Source organism: Saccopteryx leptura, chromosome 2, assembly GCF_036850995.1.
Source record: "Saccopteryx leptura isolate mSacLep1 chromosome 2, mSacLep1_pri_phased_curated, whole genome shotgun sequence".
Classification (NCBI taxonomy): Eukaryota; Metazoa; Chordata; class Mammalia; order Chiroptera; family Emballonuridae; genus Saccopteryx; species Saccopteryx leptura.
The window spans coordinates 247,319,348-247,337,927 of record NC_089504.1 but is presented as its reverse complement, the minus strand read 5'-3'; the positions used below and the strand labels follow the sequence as shown (position 1 = coordinate 247,337,927).

At 46.3% G+C, this 18,580-nt stretch overlaps 1 protein-coding gene across 1 annotated transcript; it reads left to right on the top strand.

Moving 5' to 3' along the window:
* The first annotated feature begins 11,461 nt into the window (after nucleotides 1-11,461).
* On the top strand, nucleotides 11,462-17,342 carry HCAR1 (hydroxycarboxylic acid receptor 1). Its single transcript, XM_066371038.1, has one exon. It carries the CDS (start codon nucleotides 13,186-13,188, stop codon nucleotides 14,200-14,202), a length of 1,017 nt encoding a protein of 338 aa, XP_066227135.1. The 5' UTR covers nucleotides 11,462-13,185; the 3' UTR covers nucleotides 14,203-17,342.
* The last annotated feature ends 1,238 nt before the right edge of the window (nucleotides 17,343-18,580 follow it).

The window sequence follows — 18,580 nt, the reverse complement described above, 5'->3', positions numbered from 1 at the left end:
GGTGTATAGGTGAGGGAGACTTCCTTACTAACAGAATCCCATTTCACTCGAGATAACAGGTATCCAACTAAAGATACTGAATTTCCCAGCATCACTTAGCTAAGTGACACAATTCTGATCAATGAAATACAGATAGCTGCTGAGGAGGGCATCCTTTATGTCCAGAAACACTGTGAAAGATTTCTAAACAACAAGGAAGAATACTGGGTGTCCTGGCTAACATTGGTCATCTCCATCTTTCACATCTTTTGTGGTCTTTGAGCTAATTTACAATTTTGTGAATTGCAGTAAAGGATTGGTAGTAATGCAATTGGCTCCTGTCCATGGAAATGCAAATGAATGTGTCTGGAGGAGCTATAGTTCTCCTTTGCATTGGTATTTAGTATCTTATTGATTCCCTTATTAGTTACAGAGTAAAACAATCTTTGGCACATTTATTTATTTATTTATTTATTTTTCTTTCTTTTTTATTTTTTTTATATTTTATTTATTGATTTTTAGAGAGGGGGGAGAGAGAGAGAGAGAGAGAGAGAGAGAGAGAGAGAGAGAGAAAGAAAGAGAAAGGGGAGGAGCAGGAAGCATCAACTCCCATATGTGCCTTGACCAGGCAAGCCCAAGGTTTCAAACCGGCAACCTCAGTGTTCCAGGTCGACGCTTTATCCACTGCGCCACCACAGATCAGGCCTTTTTTATTTTTTTTATTCAGTGAGAGGAGGAGAGAGCAGAGAGACAAACTCCTGCATGTGCCTCGACCAGGATCCATCCGGCAAGCCCACCAGGGGGTGATGCTCTGCCCATCTGGGGCTGTTGCTCCATTGCTCAGCAACCCAGCTCTTCTTAGTGCCTGAGGCAGAGGCTATGAAGCCATTCTCAGCATCTTGGGCTAACTTGCTCCAATTGAGACATGGCTGTTGGAGGGGAAGAGAGAAAGAGAGAGGAGAGAGAAGGGGAGGGACAGAGAAGCAGATGGGAGTTTCTCCTGTATGCCCTGACCAAGAATCAAACCCGCGACATTCACACACCAGGTCGATGCTCTACCACTGAGTCAACCGGCCAGGGCCACATTTATTTTGTAATTGGATAAGAGTCATGCTTTTGTTCTTTTCAAAAATTTATCATTTAACACTCCTGACCAAAAAAAAGGCAAGGCCTCATATTTTTTAAAAAAAAAGCCTGTCCTATCTCCCTTCTTTCTGACTAAATCATGAACATAGCCAGTGGCTAGCCTGAGAATAAAGGTACACATGCTAAGGACTATGGACTGGAACATATAAATAGCCTGTGTCCCTGAGAGCATTGTTGAGGCACCATATCAGCTTCTGACTGTCTTGTTTCTGGGGCTTCTTACTATGAAAAGCAAACACCTCCTCCTCTCCCCGCCATCTGATTAGGTTAACTGTAGTAGCATTTTCTCTCATACTACAGAATTCTTCCTAAATGATACCACCAGAAAGCCAGGTATTCCCTTTAGGGCAAGAGGGAAACCTGTGGTCAAGCAAAGCATGCCTAAAGACAGCGGGCAAAGGTAAGGCCTGTCTGAAAGGAGGATGGGGAAGTGATGTTGCAAGACCAGTCATTCAGAGGAAGCCCGGAGGAAGGACACTCCAACACTCACTTTCTGAGAAGTCTTCCATCAAAGAAAATGAGTTTCCCTGGCTCCTTGAATTAGAAGTGACTCGGTAGCACATGTGTGTGACACCCTGTGATAACATCATCTATTTTCTCAAGAATCACGGGGTTGTTTTTTTGTTTGCTTTTTTGTTTCCTACTCTGGGGGATGGGTTGGCTCTTAGCCAGACTTTCTTTTTTCATCTGGTCCTTTCCAGACATTGAAATTTGAGGTGGAGTGGATATTTCTGGATTGCCTTGCTAGCATCCATTCTCTGTAAAAGGGCCATTTTGTTTTGGAAGGGTTTATCTCTCCTCCATACTTTACCCATGTGTTCCATTTAGGCCTTCACAACTCCCGGTCTGGAGGTGAACCATGTGACCCAGGTCTAAGGCATTCAGCATGTGATGTCCCGCTGGTAACAGCGATGAATTGATTCAGGCATAGGTCAATCAGAATGAATCCAGCACACTTTAGGGAGCTTCCAGAAAAGAGGCCTTTCCCACTGGACTTGAGTCTCAGAGGGTGCCGGCAGGCGTCTTGCCACCAGGAGGCCTGAGAATCCAGTCAACATGAAAGAGAGCAGAGCTGGGACATGGGAAAAGTTTGATACCTGATTCCAGTACATCCGAGGTCAGCTCTAACCATGGACCTTTCTGTTATAAAAGTCAGCAAATTCCCATTCTTTTGTTTAAGCCAGTTTCATTGGAGTGTCACTTTCAAATTAGTTCTGGTAGATATAAGGGGTTTGGGCTCAGGCAGCCTTTACAGAAGTATATTAGTACTTGTTCTAGCCTAATGTTTTCCCCACATTTTTTCCCCATTATGACACACAGAATGGATATTATGCCCTTGCAGGGCACAATCTCATACATAAATAGACAGTTTGATGAAACCCTCAAATGACTGCAAAGACATAAAATATTATAATAATTTATAATTTTCACAACTAATGACAATGCATACATAAGGCAGGTTGTCATGGACCATGGCAGGTTAAGTGGGGTGTCATCTCAGTCCTCTCTCCCCTAAGCAAGAGGACATTTGAAAGTTCTTCAAGCAAGGCCTGGCCCACAGAGAAACATCACAGGGCTCACCTTCACTCTGTCTCATTTGTTTACGTAATTAACATTTCCAACTCGAATGCTTTCCTATTAGCAGTCAATTACCAGACACAAGCTATACATAAAACAGAATCAACATCCCAGTGGATGGAGACACCCGTGTATGAGTACTGCAAGGTGAATTGTCCCCAATTTATCCCAAGCTCTATGAGCTACCTTCAAAACCAATAAATTCATTTGTTATTCTTTTTCCAAGATGAGAGTTTTGTCACTTTTTTCTCTTGAAAGGATGGCTATCCTTTACGAATCGCTTTCTCAAGAGCAAGATGACAGCTTTCTCTTGGATCTTGGGTGTTGGTTTATAAAAAAAAATAATTTTATGCAATGTATTAGTTACATCAATGAAAATTTCACATCCCAGCAAATGTAAAAAGTGTTTATGCTCGGTAGTTCCGGGTCAATATACGGGACAAGCTTTGTACTAGTCTTGCAGCTTTTCTGTCTGTTTGAAATTACTTCAACTTTTCAAATTCTTAGAAAGGAAACTATCTTTTGTCATCTTTTGGTTCTTCCCTCTGAGGTCATCATATTTCCAAAATATTTAGGTTATTTTCTACTAGTTCAGCAATCCCAGAGAAGATTGCTTTCTCCAGTGGTACCAGGAAGCAACTCAGGTTAGTATATGCCATAGACAGAATGTTTCTGTGTCCCCAAACAGCACAGGTTGAAATCCTAACCCCCAGTGTGAGAGTGTTAAGCAATGGGACCCTTTGGGAGGTGGTTAGTGAGAGTAGTGATCTTATAAAAGAGACCCCCAGGAATTCCCTCACCCTCTTCTGCCAGGGGAGGACACAGCAAGCAGACAGCAGGCAGGAAGTGGGTCTCACACATCCATGAAATCTGCCGGCACCTTGATCTTGGACTTCCCAGCCTCCAGAGTAGTGAGAAATAAGTTTCAGTTGTTTGGAAGCCACCCAGTTTATGGTATTTGGTAAGAGCAGTCCAGATGGACTGAGACAATGAATGAATCATTAGCTCTTTGAGTCTTGTGCCCATCCTGAGCCAGTCACCGTGGGCCGCAGGGATGGGATGCTCTGATTTGCCAAGCCAAGTCCTGTGCCCATTCCCAGAGCCAAGGGATGAAGCTCAATCTCTCAAACGTCAGAGATAGATTGTCAAACCTCAGGGGTGGATGATGTCAAGGGAACTCAGGGTGTTGATGCCCAGAGGAGGGCACATGGATGCTGGGAAGACAAAAACAGCATAGAACTACCCCATCATCCAAGCTCTTGATCCCAGAAGCCTTACCCACAGGGGAAAGGGGACTGAGATGACAGGCAAGGAGCTGGCGTCAACAGGGTTCATGAAAAACAACCTGTTTGGCTCCTCCAAAAATCAGATGTTTAATAAGGTCACTTGCTCTTCTTGCAACGCAGGACTGACAAGGGGCATGACCAGTTCTGCTAGAGAGGCCCATAAATATTCAACATAAAAGGGGGGGGGTTCATTTACAAAGATGATACACTTTTGTCATGAAGGGGCAGGCACTTTGTTAATTTGGCAGTGAAACCGGCCCTTGCTTGGTCCAACTCTCCAGTGTCCCCTTTCCCCAGTCCGTAGCAACCACTCAATCAGTGACTTTCTGTCTCTGGAAGTTACCTCTTCTGGATGCTTCATGTCAGTGGAATCCTACAGCATGTGACCTTTTGTGTTTGGCTTCTTTCACTTAGGATGTTTTCCAGGTTAGTACACTTTGTAGCATGAATCAGCATTTTATCCTCTTTTGTGGAAGAAGAATATTTCATTGTAATCATATATGCGGTGTGTTGACCTGTTACTCTGTTGACCTGTTCATTGGTTGACAAACCCATGGGTTGTCTCTGCTTGTATTAGTAAGAGTTCTTCAGGGAAAGAGATCCAAAGGGGATTTGAAGGATTTGGCTTATGTGATTATGAAGTCAGGCAAGTCCAAAATCTGTGGGGAGCCTTAGGGGAGCCCAGCATTGCAGTCAAGCTCAAGGGCCATCTGCTGGCAGAATTCGTTCTCGCTGCGGGAGGTCAGTTGTTATTCTACGGAGGCCTCAAACTGATTGGATGAGGCTCACCAAAAATAACGAGGGCGATAGTCTGTCCTCCAAGCCCACCAATTTCAATATTCATCTCACCCAAAAGGCACCCTCACAGAAGCACCCAAAATAGTGTTCATCTGAATAGCTGGGCACAGTGGCCCAGCCAAGTTGACACATTAAAATAAACCATCACGCCTGACCAGGCGGTGGCGCAGTGGATAGAGCATCAGACTGGGATGCAGAGGTACCAGGTTCGAGACCTCGAGGTCGCCAGCTTGAGCGCGGGCTCATCTGGTTTGAGTAAAAGCCTACCAGCTTGAACCCAAGGTCGCTGGGTCCAACAAGGGGTTACTCAGTCTGCTGAAGGCCTGCGGTCAAGGCACATATGAGAAAGCAATCAATGAACAACTAAGGTGTTGCGATGCGCAATGAAAAACTAATGATTGATGCTTCTCATCTCTCTCCGTTCCTGTCTGTCTGTCCCTGTCTATCCCTCTCTCTGACTCACTGTCTCTGTAAAAAATACATAAATAAATAAATAAAATTAAAATAAACCATCACACTACCTACCTTCTCTGGTTGTTGTAAATAGTGCTGTTATGAGCATCTGTGTACAGGCACTTAAAGTTTAAGTCCTATTTTCAATTTTTCTGGATGATATACTTACAAGTGGAATTGATAGGTCATATGGCAATTGTATATAGAACTGCCAAACTGTTTTCCCTAGCCACTGAATCATTTAACATTTCCACCAACAATGTATGAGGGTACATATATTATTTTTTAACATCCAAAAATGGAATTATCCCATACAAACTTCAGTGTGTTTGTGTGTGTATGTATGTGTGTGTTTTCACTTAAAAAGATATCTTAGACATCTATCTGGGTCAATACTTAGAACTCAGTCTCATTCTAGATGGATAGCAGAGATGCTTCAAACAAGGCCCAGCCCATGGGGAGCGTTATACAAGTGAATGCTATTCTTTTTAATAAGTAGATAGTATTTCATGGAATGGAGTCACTGTAATTCTCCACTGGTGAAGATTTAAGTGACTTTCCATTTTAATTAACTTTTTTTTTATGGGAAATATAGACAAGCAGGGAGAACCAGACAATGAATGTCCATGTTCCCATATTCCAGCCACTACAATAAAGAAGTCACAACCTCTCTTTTTGTGTTTCTGCCCCCCCCCCGCTGTTGAACTCCTTTGAATCACATACCAAATACCATTTCACTTCATCTGCACATCTTTCAGCATTTATTTCTAAAAGATAAGAACCTTTTCTTTAAATACAGCCAAAAATGCCGTTATCACACGTACAATAATTGGTCATAATTCCATAATATCTTTACTTAGTCAATCGGTGCACAGATTTCTCCAAATGTTGCATTCTTTTTAACAGTTGAGGTTGTCTGAGTCAGAGTACAAACAACTGGTTAATACAGCTCTTAAATCTCTTTGAATCTATAGTTTCCCCCTCTTTTTAGTTTTTCTTGGACTTTATATGGAGGGGAAAAAAACATTGTTAGCAATTTTTATATTTTATTGATTTTAGAGAGAGGAGAAGGGATAGAGGGGGAAAACCCATGGATTTGTTGTTCTACTTATTTATGCCTTCATTGGTTGATTCTTGTATGTGCCCCCTTACCTGGGATCAAACCCACAACCTTGGCATATTGGGATGATGCTCTTACCAACTGAACTGCCGGGCTAGGGCTGTTTGCCGTTTTTGAGACTTGTTTTGAAATGGTGAGGAACTTCCTTGTCAGAGATTGTGTCAGGTCTGGGCTATGCCCCATCACACTGAAACAATCCCTGTCCCACCCCAAAAGTTGCTTTGGGCCCTCAGCTTTTTCCTGGACTGCAGCTCTACTGCGCAGAAATGAGCAAAAAAAAATTTTTTCATGTGGTAAATCATTTAGACCTTAAATTCAGTTAGTAATTCTTTCTCCCTTCCAGAGAAAGCATTTTGAAACACTTGGGTAGAGAAAGGAACTCCAGGACTCAAATAGATGTTTGAGACCTGATGTTGAGAAGGTTACTTTAGTGGGTTGAATGGTTGCCATCCCACAAAGATATGTCCACATCCTTACCCCCCAAACTGTGAATATGACCTTATTTGGAAAAGACTTTTTGTGGATGTAAGTAAATCAGTGGTCCTGAGATGAGATCGTTTTGGATTACCTGGGCCCTAAATCCAATGACAAGTGTCTTTTTCAGAGGCACACAAAGAGAAAGCCATGGGACCATAAAAGCAGAGACTAGAGCCGTGATGGCGAACCTATGACATGTGTGTCAGCACTGACATGCGTAGCTATTTTCGATGACATGCAGCTGCATACCAGAGAAGTGTGGGGCCGCATGCCAAGAAGGACGTTTCATCCTCGGCTCCTGCACAGCCAGGTGCAATAGCCGAGGATAAAACATTTGCTGTAGTGTAAACACTCTATGCCGGAGGTGTGTAGGCCAAAACAACAGAACTCTGGCACAGAGCAACTAGTTCTGGGACTTCTGGTTAGGCCCTTAGGGGATCTTTGACCTCACTTCCGGCCGGTAGAACAGGGAGCAGCGGAATGCCGTGGGGAATGCATCTCTGGGGGCCCTGTGATCGCCATAACCAGCAACCACATAACCACAGCAACCATCATCCAATCTACTGTTCCGGGTGCCGTGGATTTCTAATTGACCATCATTACTGAGATAAGTGAGGGGGAGGTTGGGAGAGGCGAGGGCCTGTGCTATGGGTGCTGTTTCCCGCCATTAGAAATAGTGGCAGCCATCTTAATTTACATAAGATGCAACTTGCTGAATTTCAAGACAGAATCTGGGCTCAGGTGTTTGTCAACTTGAGGTCAAAGCTTGAGAATCTGGAAAGGTGCCGCTTGGAGAATCAAGAGGAGTGCCACTACAAACAGGAAATTTGGAGTGCCTAGAACCGATGACCAGACTTTTAGCAGCTTGAAAAATATAGCAATGGCTTTACTCACAATTTTTCCCTCTACGTATTTTAGTGAGACCTTATTCTCAGTGTTAAATAATATCAAAACCAACAAAAGAAACAGATTGACAGATCAAGTTAGTAGCGCTTGCTTGGGCTTGATGTGTACAAAATACCAACCTTCAATTGAAGATTTAGCCAATGAAATTTAGCATCAAAAAAGTCACTAATAGGCAGGTTAGTTAAAGAATTCCCCCTCCCCCTCACTTATCTTAGTTCATGGCACCCCACACAAGTTAAATAATATCAAGAACAAAAGAAACCAACTGACAGATGAACAAAGAAGTCACTAAGCAAGTAAGTTAAATAATTAGTTTTTGGTTTATTAAATAGAGTTATATATTACAATCATACATTTTTGTTATTTAAATTAAAAATATCACGAAATTATGGGGGGTTTTTTCTCGAAGTGACACACCACCTGAGTTATGCTCGTTTTTTTGGTGAATTTTGACACACCAAGGTCAAAAGATTGTCCATCACTGGACTAGAGTGATGCAGCCACGAGCCAAGGCATGCTGGCAGCCATCAGAAGCTGAAACTAGAGGAGCAAGGTCTTCCTTAGAGCCTCTGGACGGAGCACAGCGCTGCTGACCTCTAGTTTCCAAAACTGTAAGAGAATAAATTTTTGTTGTTTCAAGTCACCAAGTTGTGGTAATTAGTTACAGTGACTACAGGAAGCTGATACCGTCACATACTTGGGCCTCTGGCAGGGGCATTTTGGGGGAAGCAGAGCCCCTAGAGTTCTACCAGTGAAATAAGAAGAAATTATATATGACATGGGGTCTCTGTTCCTGATTCCTGACCCAGAGCTCTCAAATCCCTTGGAATTTCCTGAGGGGTCTTTTGTTCTAATGAGGTGGATCTTGGTAGGCTCCTGGGTGAGGGTTGGTGACCAGGAAGACCCAGCCATGATTAGAAGCTTGAAATTTTCAGCTCCACCCTCTCACACACATATTCTTCAGAGAGGAGGGAATGAAGGCTGAAAATAAACCGAATGATGGATCATGCCTATGTGATGAGGGCTACATCACAGAGTTCGTGTTGGGTCAAGGCAATGCCCCATCGTGTTGGGTGAAGCAATCCCAAGGGAAATGTGAAAATTTCCCCTGTGTAGGGGGTTTAAAGAGCTTTTGGGTTGGCGAACAGGTGGAGGTACTGGGTGGGTGACATACCCCCAACTCCAAGGGGACAGAAGTCCTGCACCTGGGACCCTTCGAGAACTCACCCAACATGCCTATTCATCTAGCTGTTCCTCTATCTTCTTTATCACATCCTTTATGGTAGAATAAATGGATAAACACAAGTGAGTGTTTCTCTGAGTCCTGCGAACTGTACTAACATACGATGGAATCTGAGGAGGGAGGTCGTGGGAACCTCGAATTGCAGCCAAGTTGGACAGAAGTTGTGGGTAACCCAGGGACGCACAACTTGCGATTGGCATCCCCACTGGGGGCAGTTACAGGGGACTAAACCCGTGCCCTGAGGGGTCAGCATTCACTCTAGTTAGTGCCAGAATTGAATCGAACTGTGGGACACCCACATGGTGTCACAGAGAATCCCCTGGAGTGGGAAAAAACACCCCACACCTCTGGCACTCAGAAGTGTCATGAGTGTGGCGGCTGTGTAGGACGGGAGGAGAAACGCACAGGAGGAGTGTGTCTTTCTGACACAACAGCACACACAGCTCCTCCTCCTCCTGTGCCTGCTGAGGCGGCCCCTGCAGGAATGTCCACTTTCTGCCACTGTCACGAATAAAGTGACATGTTATCTTACAAGACACGGCAGAAGGTGGCACCTCTGGGCCCCGGATCACGCCGGATCAGCCTGGCAGGTATATTCTCAAGTTCTTTCAGTGGCCTTTCCTGTTCAGTGGTGTCTCCTCACAGCCAGAGTGTCAGTAATCTGCAAGGGTCCGGGATCATCTGTTCACTAGTTCAGTCATTTATTTCCTCAAGACATACGGACCGTGTGTCTCCTTGACGCCAGCCTACGCTAGGCATGCAAAGCCAACTCAGACCCAGGATTCATCTTCCCAGAGATGGGATTCTGGGAGGGGACACCCCACCCCAACACCGCATGGAAGTGTGTGAGTGGCAGGACGGCACAGAGGGGGGCGTCTAAGCCAAACCAGACAGGGAGATTCCAGAAGGCTTGGAGAATAGAGGAAGTGGTGTCCGGGGTTTCCTATAATATGTTGGCCACAAACCATGTGTGGCTTTTACATTTGAAATGAATGAAAATGAAACAATGTTGAAAATTCGGCCCTGTTGCAACAGTGACACATGCCTTCTGGAACATTCCCATCACCCTGAAAAGTTCTATTGGAAGCTTGCTACTTCCCTTCTCTCTTTTTGCTGCTGTCCACCTGCCACACCCATCCTTACCAATACCATTCCCTCAGAATGGCTCCCCACCACCCCAGAATTCAAGACCCCCTTAACTGTCATTGGTACAGACTGTCCAATGAGTTTATTTATTTATTTATTTTGTATTTTTCTGAAGCTGGAAACAGGGAGGCAGTCAGACAGACTCCCACATGCGCCTGACCGGGATCCGCCTGGCATGCCCACCAGGGGGCGATGCTCTGCCCATCTGGGGCGTTGCTCTGCTGCGACCAGAGCCACTCTAGCGCCTGGGGCAAAGGCCATGGAGCCATCCCCAGCGCCCGGGCCATCTTTTGCTCCAATGGAGCCTTGGCTGCGGGAGGGGAAGAGAGAGACAGAGAGGAAGGAGAGGGGGAGGGGCGGAGAAGCAGATGGGCGCCTCTCCTGTGTGCCCTGGCTGGGAATCGAACCCGGGACTTCCGCATGTCAGGCCGACGCTCTACCACTGCGCCAACTGGCCAGGGCCCCAATGAGTTTTAATAAACCAAAAAAGCCTTTGTTTTGCATTGGACACTGTAATGAATAGCTACGAGTGAAAATAAGATTAGCAATAAAATCTAGCATACATTTCCTGAGACTGTTTTTTTTTTTAGATCAGTTTTAGGTTCACAACAACAAAAAAAAGTTTCCCATGTATCCCCTCCCCACACATTAGCAGCAATAACAGACTTGCAGAGAAAAAGAAACAAACCTACCTTTTTCCTCCTGAATCCTCTGCCTTCCAGCTAATTCTACAGCCAAAGGGAGATGGGAAGATGACCTGGCAAGCCTAGAAGGATGAGAAAAAGCAAGATTTGTCACACAGGAAAAGGGAAGCACTTTGTGTTTATAAGAATCTTGCCGGCATCTGCTAACAGAATAAAGAACATTTTTCCATTTCCTGAAAAATCCAGCCTGACCTCATACAGGTATTCAGAGTTACCTCTCTCCCCCAGCCTCCTCTTAGAGGCTTCTCACAGAAGCACCAACCCCTCCCCCCCAAGGAAGGTATCTGCTAGGGGCTCTCATGAAAAGCAGGACACAGTCATTCCCATCTTTATTCTATGCCCTTTCTCCCAAGATTGTGGACTTTGTCTCCAAAGACCTCTTGGCTTAGTGGGGGAGCTGAATGAAAATGTTTGATGGAAGCAATTATTAGAAGTTATGAGACTAACAAAATGAGAAGGAAGGTGGTAGAACATAATATTGGAAAGGTAGTTTGGGAACCCTCTGTGAAGGGCCTTGTGTCCTAAACCAAGGAATGAGACCTTTAACCTAAGGTAGAGGTGACAGGCTCAAAATCCCACAGAGACCAGTCACATGAATGAGTGAATATGACCAGGTAATAGGGAGTGGTGGGGATTGCGGCAAAATGGAGAATTTTTGGCCTGTTTCCAGCAAGCAGGTGCTCTCATGTGCAGCTGATTGTTACCATGTGGGACTTGGCCCAGCATAGCCAGATCTCACCATTTCCCAAGAGAGGCTGGAAAGACAGGTTTTAATAGGACAGGTCCTGGATATTTTAAAACACATGGGCCAACTCAAACTGGTTTCCAAACCAGATATGGTTCACAGGCCTTAGATCAGAGGGAGTGAGTGCTGGCTCTTAAGTGAAAAGGGGGAAAAGAAAGGGAGGGGGGGGGATACAATCCTATCTGTCCTTCAGAAAAGTCACTTTGCAGTGCAGGAGAGCAGTTCCAGGGAACGCACTACAAGAAAGGAGATCGGTTAAAAAACAACCGTTTCAACAGCAGTCCCAGTCCCAGTTAGGGCGGGGGCCGTGGGGAATGTTGTCGGGCTGATCTGGAGTCTAGGATTCAGTGGAAAGAATTTAATCTGGAAAAAGGCAGGCATGTCTTTCGGTGACTCCCTCTCCTCACCCCCTTGCCTAAGCCGGGAGCCGAGAGGTGCAGGGCAGACAGACCGTCTCTAAAACCAAAGGGCCGGAAATGTCCATGAAGATGCCGACTGCAGCATTTTACCCATGACTATTTCAGAGCTCAGACTCCTTGACCAGCTGCCCCAACCCTCATGCAGCCCCACCAATGGGCTAGGCATGTAATTAAAAATAAAACACAGATAAGTAACATGGCATTTGGCTCTTGGAGGCAGTCTGTGGGAAGCTCAGAGACCAATCCTCCTTTGCAAACAGCAGAGGAGGAGGGGGGAACGGGCTTCCAAAGAGGCTGTTTCATGGAGACGGACCTATGAGAAGCGGCTTCAGATCCATGTTGTGGTCTTGCTGGTTGTGCAACCGGTCACTTGGGTCCAGGAAAGGAGGCAAAGGGTAGGCGGTAATGAATGGAGGGGAGGAAAGGCTAACACGCTTCAAATAATTTTTTTCAATGCCCAACAAGTGTGGTGTTTAGAGCTTCTTTCCTCTTGCAGACCCCGTTGGTTTTCGCGGGCTGTGTGTTTGGGCGCAGGCACAGGAAATGGCTCTGAGCCTCCCGGGTCTGTGGCAGCGCCTGGGAGCGCCCCATGGGATGCGGGAGCAGCCGGAGCAGTCAGGCAAAGGTTAGGGAGGAGAGCAAAGCAGGGGCCCTGGACAGCTCCGGGAAATGTTTGTATTTCTACCCCCCCCCCCCCCCCGAGGGAGGGAGGACAAACAAGCTCTTTTCGTGCCTTCTGGGCAGCTTGGTGCTCTCCAACACAGAGAGTCTGCAGAGGAAGAGTGCGGCTGGGACGAAAACAATCTTTCTCTCCAACATGAATCTCGCTGGACCTACCGGCCGCTCCCCAGAAATGACCACTCGCACAAAATTAGATTCGTTTTCACAGCCTTGTGGTGCTATATGCTTGGGCTCTTGGGGAGACAAGCAGCTTGTGACCCGGGCTGCAGAGAAAGGGCATCTCTGAGGCTCTCATTTCCTGGCTGGAGTGTCTGTTCTCCGTGCCCACAGTGGCGGCGGAGGCATCCACCCATGCGTGCGGTCAGTACCTGCATCCTGGGGTGAAGAAGTTAGAAAAACAGACTCTGGCCGGCTGAGTGGCAGCATTCAGATAAGCAGCTGTGTCTATCTTTGTGGGGAGTCCGAGGGCCGCCCGACATACGAGCCCCTTGCTCCCTGTCTGCCATGGACAACGGGTCGTGCTGCCTCATCGAGGGGGACCCCATCTCTCGGGTGATGCCACCGCTGCTGATCCTGTTCTTTGTGCTCGGTGCCCTGGGCAATGGCATTGCCCTGTGCGGTTTCTGCTTTTACATGAAGACCTGGAAGCCGAGCACTATTTACCTTTTCAACTTGGCTGTGGCCGACTTCCTCCTCATGATCTGCCTGCCCTTGCGGACAGACTACTACCGCCGGGACAGACAATGGGCCTTTGAGGACATTCCCTGCCGGCTGGCGCTCTTCATGCTGGCCATGAACCGAGCCGGGAGCATCGTCTTCCTGACGGTGGTGGCCGTGGACAGGTATTTCAAAGTGGTCCACCCCCACCACATGGTGAACACCATCTCCAACCGGGCTGCAGCTGCCATTGTCTGTGCCCTGTGGACTGTGGTCATCCTGGGGACTCTCTACCTTTTGACGGAGAACCACCTGTGCGTGCAAGAGAAGACCTTATCCTGCGAGAGCTTCATCATGGAGTCGGCCAACGGCTGGCACGACATCATGTTCCAGCTGGAGTTCTTCCTGCCCCTCGGCATCATCTTGTTCTGTTCCTTCAAGATTATCTGGAGCCTGAAGCAGAGGCGGCAACTGGCCAGGCAGACGCGCATGAGGAAGGCGACCCGGTTCATCATGGTGGTGGCGGCGGTGTTCATCACGTGCTACCTGCCTAGCGTGTCGGCCAGACTGTATTTCCTCTGCACGGTGCCCTCCAGTGTCTGCGATCCCTCTGTCCACGTGGCCCTCCACGTGACGCTCAGCTTCACCTACATGAACAGCATGCTGGACCCCCTGGTGTACTATTTCTCAAGTCCCTCGTTCCCCAAATTCTACACCAAGCTCAAAATCCGCGGCTTGAGACCCAAGCGTCCAGGACACCCCGAGACACAGAGGCCCGAGGAGATGCCAATTTCAAACCTCTGTCGCAAGAGTTGCACCAGCGTGGCCAACAGCATGCAAAGCCAAGCCGAAGCACCGCCATAGGATCTCCAAATGAGTTGAAGAGCCAGAATCCAGAAGGGCAGATTGGCAACTTAGAAATAATTCACACAAAGGGGTAGGGGGTTTTGAAAAGGCCGCCCTTTCTTGCCTGTAGCCCCATACCCCTTGCTCTGTTGGAAACAACACACAGGCTACTGACGCCTTTTTGTAAGGTCCCAGTTAAGAAGTGAGTTGGTTGCATTTATGTGATCTGATTATAATGACGGGACAATCTGTGCATGTCATGGTGGGGCATGTGTGTGCTGGGTGGGGGGCAGGGCGTTTAGGAAGAGTTTGGCTCCTGTGTTATTTTAATGGCTGAGGAAATAGGTACCAGTATTTAAACCTATCATGTTCTTTCTCTCTCCCTCTCTCTCTCTCTCTCTCTTTCTCCCGCCCCCCCAGGAAGTTAGTGAACTTGATGACATATCAGTATTTTCTATCCTCTGACCTTAAATCATAAGTTGGTCTACAAAACAGAACCTGGACTAAGTCAGTGGTTTTATTTCAGGCTGAGTGAGGCTCCCTAGATTGGAATGTCTTGATTCTGATGATTTTCATCTTCATGGGGGTTGGGGGGAGGCTCTGTTCATTTCTTGATTTCTTAGGAGCCCAAGAATAATGGCAGCAATACAATCTGTTCTGACCTCCTCTGAGCTCCACATTTTTTTTCCTGCAAGCCTGTTGCATTTCAAAGAACATGCTGAGGGTATGTTTACCTGCCCTGATTTTTCCAGTGGGAGCTGAGTGCTTGAAGAAAAAAAAAATCCCATTGTCCTTTGGGAAGTGCCAAGTCCAGCGTAATTGCTTTTGCCTGCTTGTTATGCAACTCTGGGTTGAAATTATTCATTCATTTGTTCTCCGGTGTTTACTGGTGTCTACTGAGTTCGTACTCTGTGTCAGGCACTGTGCTAGGTCCTTTCACCTGGAAGGGCGTTAGTCCACTTTTAGATGACAGTGAAGTTTTTTTTGTGGGGGAAACAGAGAGGTTAAGGACCTTCATTCACCCTTTCAATATCGTTTAAAGACCAGTTTCTGTAAACATTGGTGTCTTCCTCTTATTGCAGGATTCTGTACAAACACCAAGGGTGGAAAGGGTAAATGTCCCTTATGTGTGTGAGTTTCCCACAAAGAGCCCTCAAACCAGATAACTCTCTGAAATGACCAGCTGCTCTGTCCTGGGTTTGGGGAAAGATTCCAAGCCAGCCTTAACTCCATCCTCAAGCCACAAAGCAGAGGAAGTCTTTCTCAGCATCTTTATTTCCACTTTCTCCAATTCCCAGGGTGCCCTCTGCACTCTAGGACCTTCCCGGCTTTTTTGTCCCCTCCCTCCCACAGACCATCCCACTGAAAGCCCTTCTCAGAAGCACTACACAGCCTAGCAATGAGACGTCGGGGCTGCAGGAAGTCAGAGGAACCAAAGTTCAAATCCCAACCCAACCACTGACGAGCTCTGTGATCTGGGGGCAGATTTTACTTAACCAGCTTTTAGCTTCAATTTCCTCATCTGTCCAACAAGGGGTAACAATAATATGGACTTCAAAAGGTTGTGGGGCAGATTCAACAAACATAAGATCCTGAAGCGTGGGGACGTTGCTCGCTGTTCTGTCCTCAGTGCCTAAAAGCCTGGCTGCGCATAGTAGGTGCTCAATAAATAGTTGAATAAATGAATAAGTGCATTGAAAGCATTAAGCACAGGGAGTAGCAGTAAACACACAATATTATGGCTTTTTATGTTAACATATATTCTTTTTTGTTTTTTTAGCAAGAGAGAAAGAGACAGGAAGGGAGGGAGAGAAGAAACATGAACTTGTAGTTGTGTTAATTTAGTTGTTCATTAATTGCTTCTCATACATGCCTTGACTGGGGGTTGGGGGTTCCAGCCAATCCAATGTCCCCTTGCTCAAGTCAGTGACCTTTGGGCTCAAGATGGCGACCATGGGATCATTTTGATGATCTCATGCTCAAGCTGGGACCCCTGCCCTCAAGCTGGTGACCTCAGGGTTTTGAACCTGGTACCTCAGTGTCTCAAATCGACACTCTACCCTCTGTGCCACCACCGGTCAAGCGTACTAACATACTTTACATGTAAAGAAACTGATGCACAGAAATCACTTCCTTTTGGCCTGACCTGTGGTGGCGCAGTGGATAAAGCGTCGACCTGGAAATGCTGAGGTTGTCGGTTTGAAACCCTGGGCTTGCCTGGTCAAGGCACATATGGGAGTTGATGCTTCCAGCTCCTCCCCCCTTCTCTCTCTCTATCTCTCTCTCTCCTCTCTCTCCCTCTCTGTCTCTCTCCTCTCTAAAAATGAATAAATAAAATAAAAAAAAGAAAAGAAAAGAAATCACTTCCTTTGGGTTTCAGGGCCCCTAAGAAGCTACTGCATTGTCACCACCTGAATTCTCCTACAGCCCAGGTGCCTGGGAAGGAGTAAAGGCCAGGGTTCTTATCAGCATCAAAGAACCATATATTCTCCTGATAGAAATCTGTGAAAGCCCACACTTCTGTTTTTAATACTATTCTTAGTTCTCATTCTTTTTTGGGCTGCTCCTTTGTTGCTTTATCTTAATAAAAAAAATGGGTTCCTAAAGCAAGTTCACATCCTCTGTGTGTTGACCCTCTGTTCAATGACTCATAAGACTTTGCCCTCCATGGAGAAAAGTCTAAAAAAAATCCAGAAGCTTGTGGTGGGCAGATTCTCACTAAAAAAAAACAGCAAGAGCAAATAAAAAGAAAAATCAAACAGAAGCCCAAACACAGACTTGACTCTAACTTTGCTTCTTCCCTTCTTAAGTTCATAGAAAGTGATGAAAAATGAAGCTTATCAAGAAGATTTCTTCAGACCTTGTGAGGAAGAGGAAGATAGCTTTGTTGTCAATGATTGTTTCAACTACCTGGAATAGGAAACTGTAATCAATTTAGAAGAAAATATGTGTTCCTCTTACTCAGGGTCTTTCAGGAGAAGTCACATAGAAGCTAGAATGGATATTAGGACATTTATTCTATGGAAATTGTATGAATAAAGAAATAGAAGGTACTTTTTATTAGTGCTGATAGTGTAAAAATACCAGTTCTGGTGTCTTCTCAGGATGGGCTTTCTTACCCTTTATTAAAAGTGAAAGGATTGGGCCTGACCTGTGGTGGCGCAGTGGATAAAGCGTCGACCTGGAAATGCTGAGGTCGCCGGTTCGAAACCCTGGGCTTGCCTGGTCAAGGCACATATGGGAGTTGATGCTTCTAGCTCCTCCCCGCCTTCTCTCTCTCTGTCTCTCCTCTCTCTCTCTCTCTCTCTCTCTGTCTCTCCCTATCCTCTAAAATGAATAAAAAAAAAAAAAAAGCACCTCTTACCTAAGAGTGTGCCTAAAAAAAAAAAAAAAAGTGAAAGGATTGGCCCTGGCCAGTGGTAGAGCATCTGCCCGGCATGTGGCTATACCAGGTTCGATCCCAGTCAGGGCACACAGGAGAAGCTCCCATCTGCTTCTCCACCCTTCCCCCTCTCCCTTATCTTTACCTCTCTCTCTCTCCTCCCCTCCTACAGCCATGGCTGACTGGTTTAAGCAAGTTGGCCCCAGGCACTGAGGATGGCTCCCAGGCCTCCACCTCAGATGCTAAAAAAAAAATGGCTCCATTTGCAATGGAGCAATGGCCCCCTAGTGGGGGTTTCTTGGGTGGATCCCAGTAGGGGGGAATGCGGGAGTCTGTCTCTATTACCCCCTCACTGAATAAAAAATAAATTTAAAAAAGAGTGAAAGGATTAAAAAATAGACTTTAGCCCTACCTGTGGTGGTGCAGTGGATAAAGTGTCAATCTGGAATGCTGAGGTCACTGGTTCGAACGTCTGGGCTTGCCTGGTCAAGGCACATACAGGAAGTAACTACTAGGAGTTGATGCTTCCTGCTTCTTTCCTCACTTTCTCTCTCTCTCTCTCCCCCCAAAACAATAAATAAAATTATATATATAAAATTATAGACTTTAAGCCCTGGCCGGTTGGCTCAGTGGTAGAGCGTCGGCCTGGCGTGCAGGAGTCCTGGGTTCGATTCCCAGCCAGGGCACACAGGAGAAGCGCCCATCTGCTTCTCCACCCCTCCCCCTCTCCTTTTTCTCTGTCTCTCTCTTCCCCTCCCGCAGCCAAGGTTCCATTGGAGCAAGGTTGGCCTGGGTGCTGAGGATGGCTCTATGGCCTCTGCCTCAGGTGCTAGAATGGCTCTGGTTGCAACAGATCAACACCCCAGATGGGCAGAGCATCGCCCCCTGGTGGGCATGCCAGGTGGATCCCGGTCGGGCGCATGCGGGAGTCTGTCTGACTGCCTCCCCATTTCCAACTTCAGAAAAATACAAAAATACAAAAAAAAAAAAAAAAAGATATATATATATATATAT

What these genes read in the sequence shown, in the direction of transcription:
- HCAR1 (XM_066371038.1), top strand. Translation starts at nt 13,186, where the DNA reads ATGGACAACGGGTCGTGCTGCCTCATCGAGGGGGACCCCATCTCTCGG.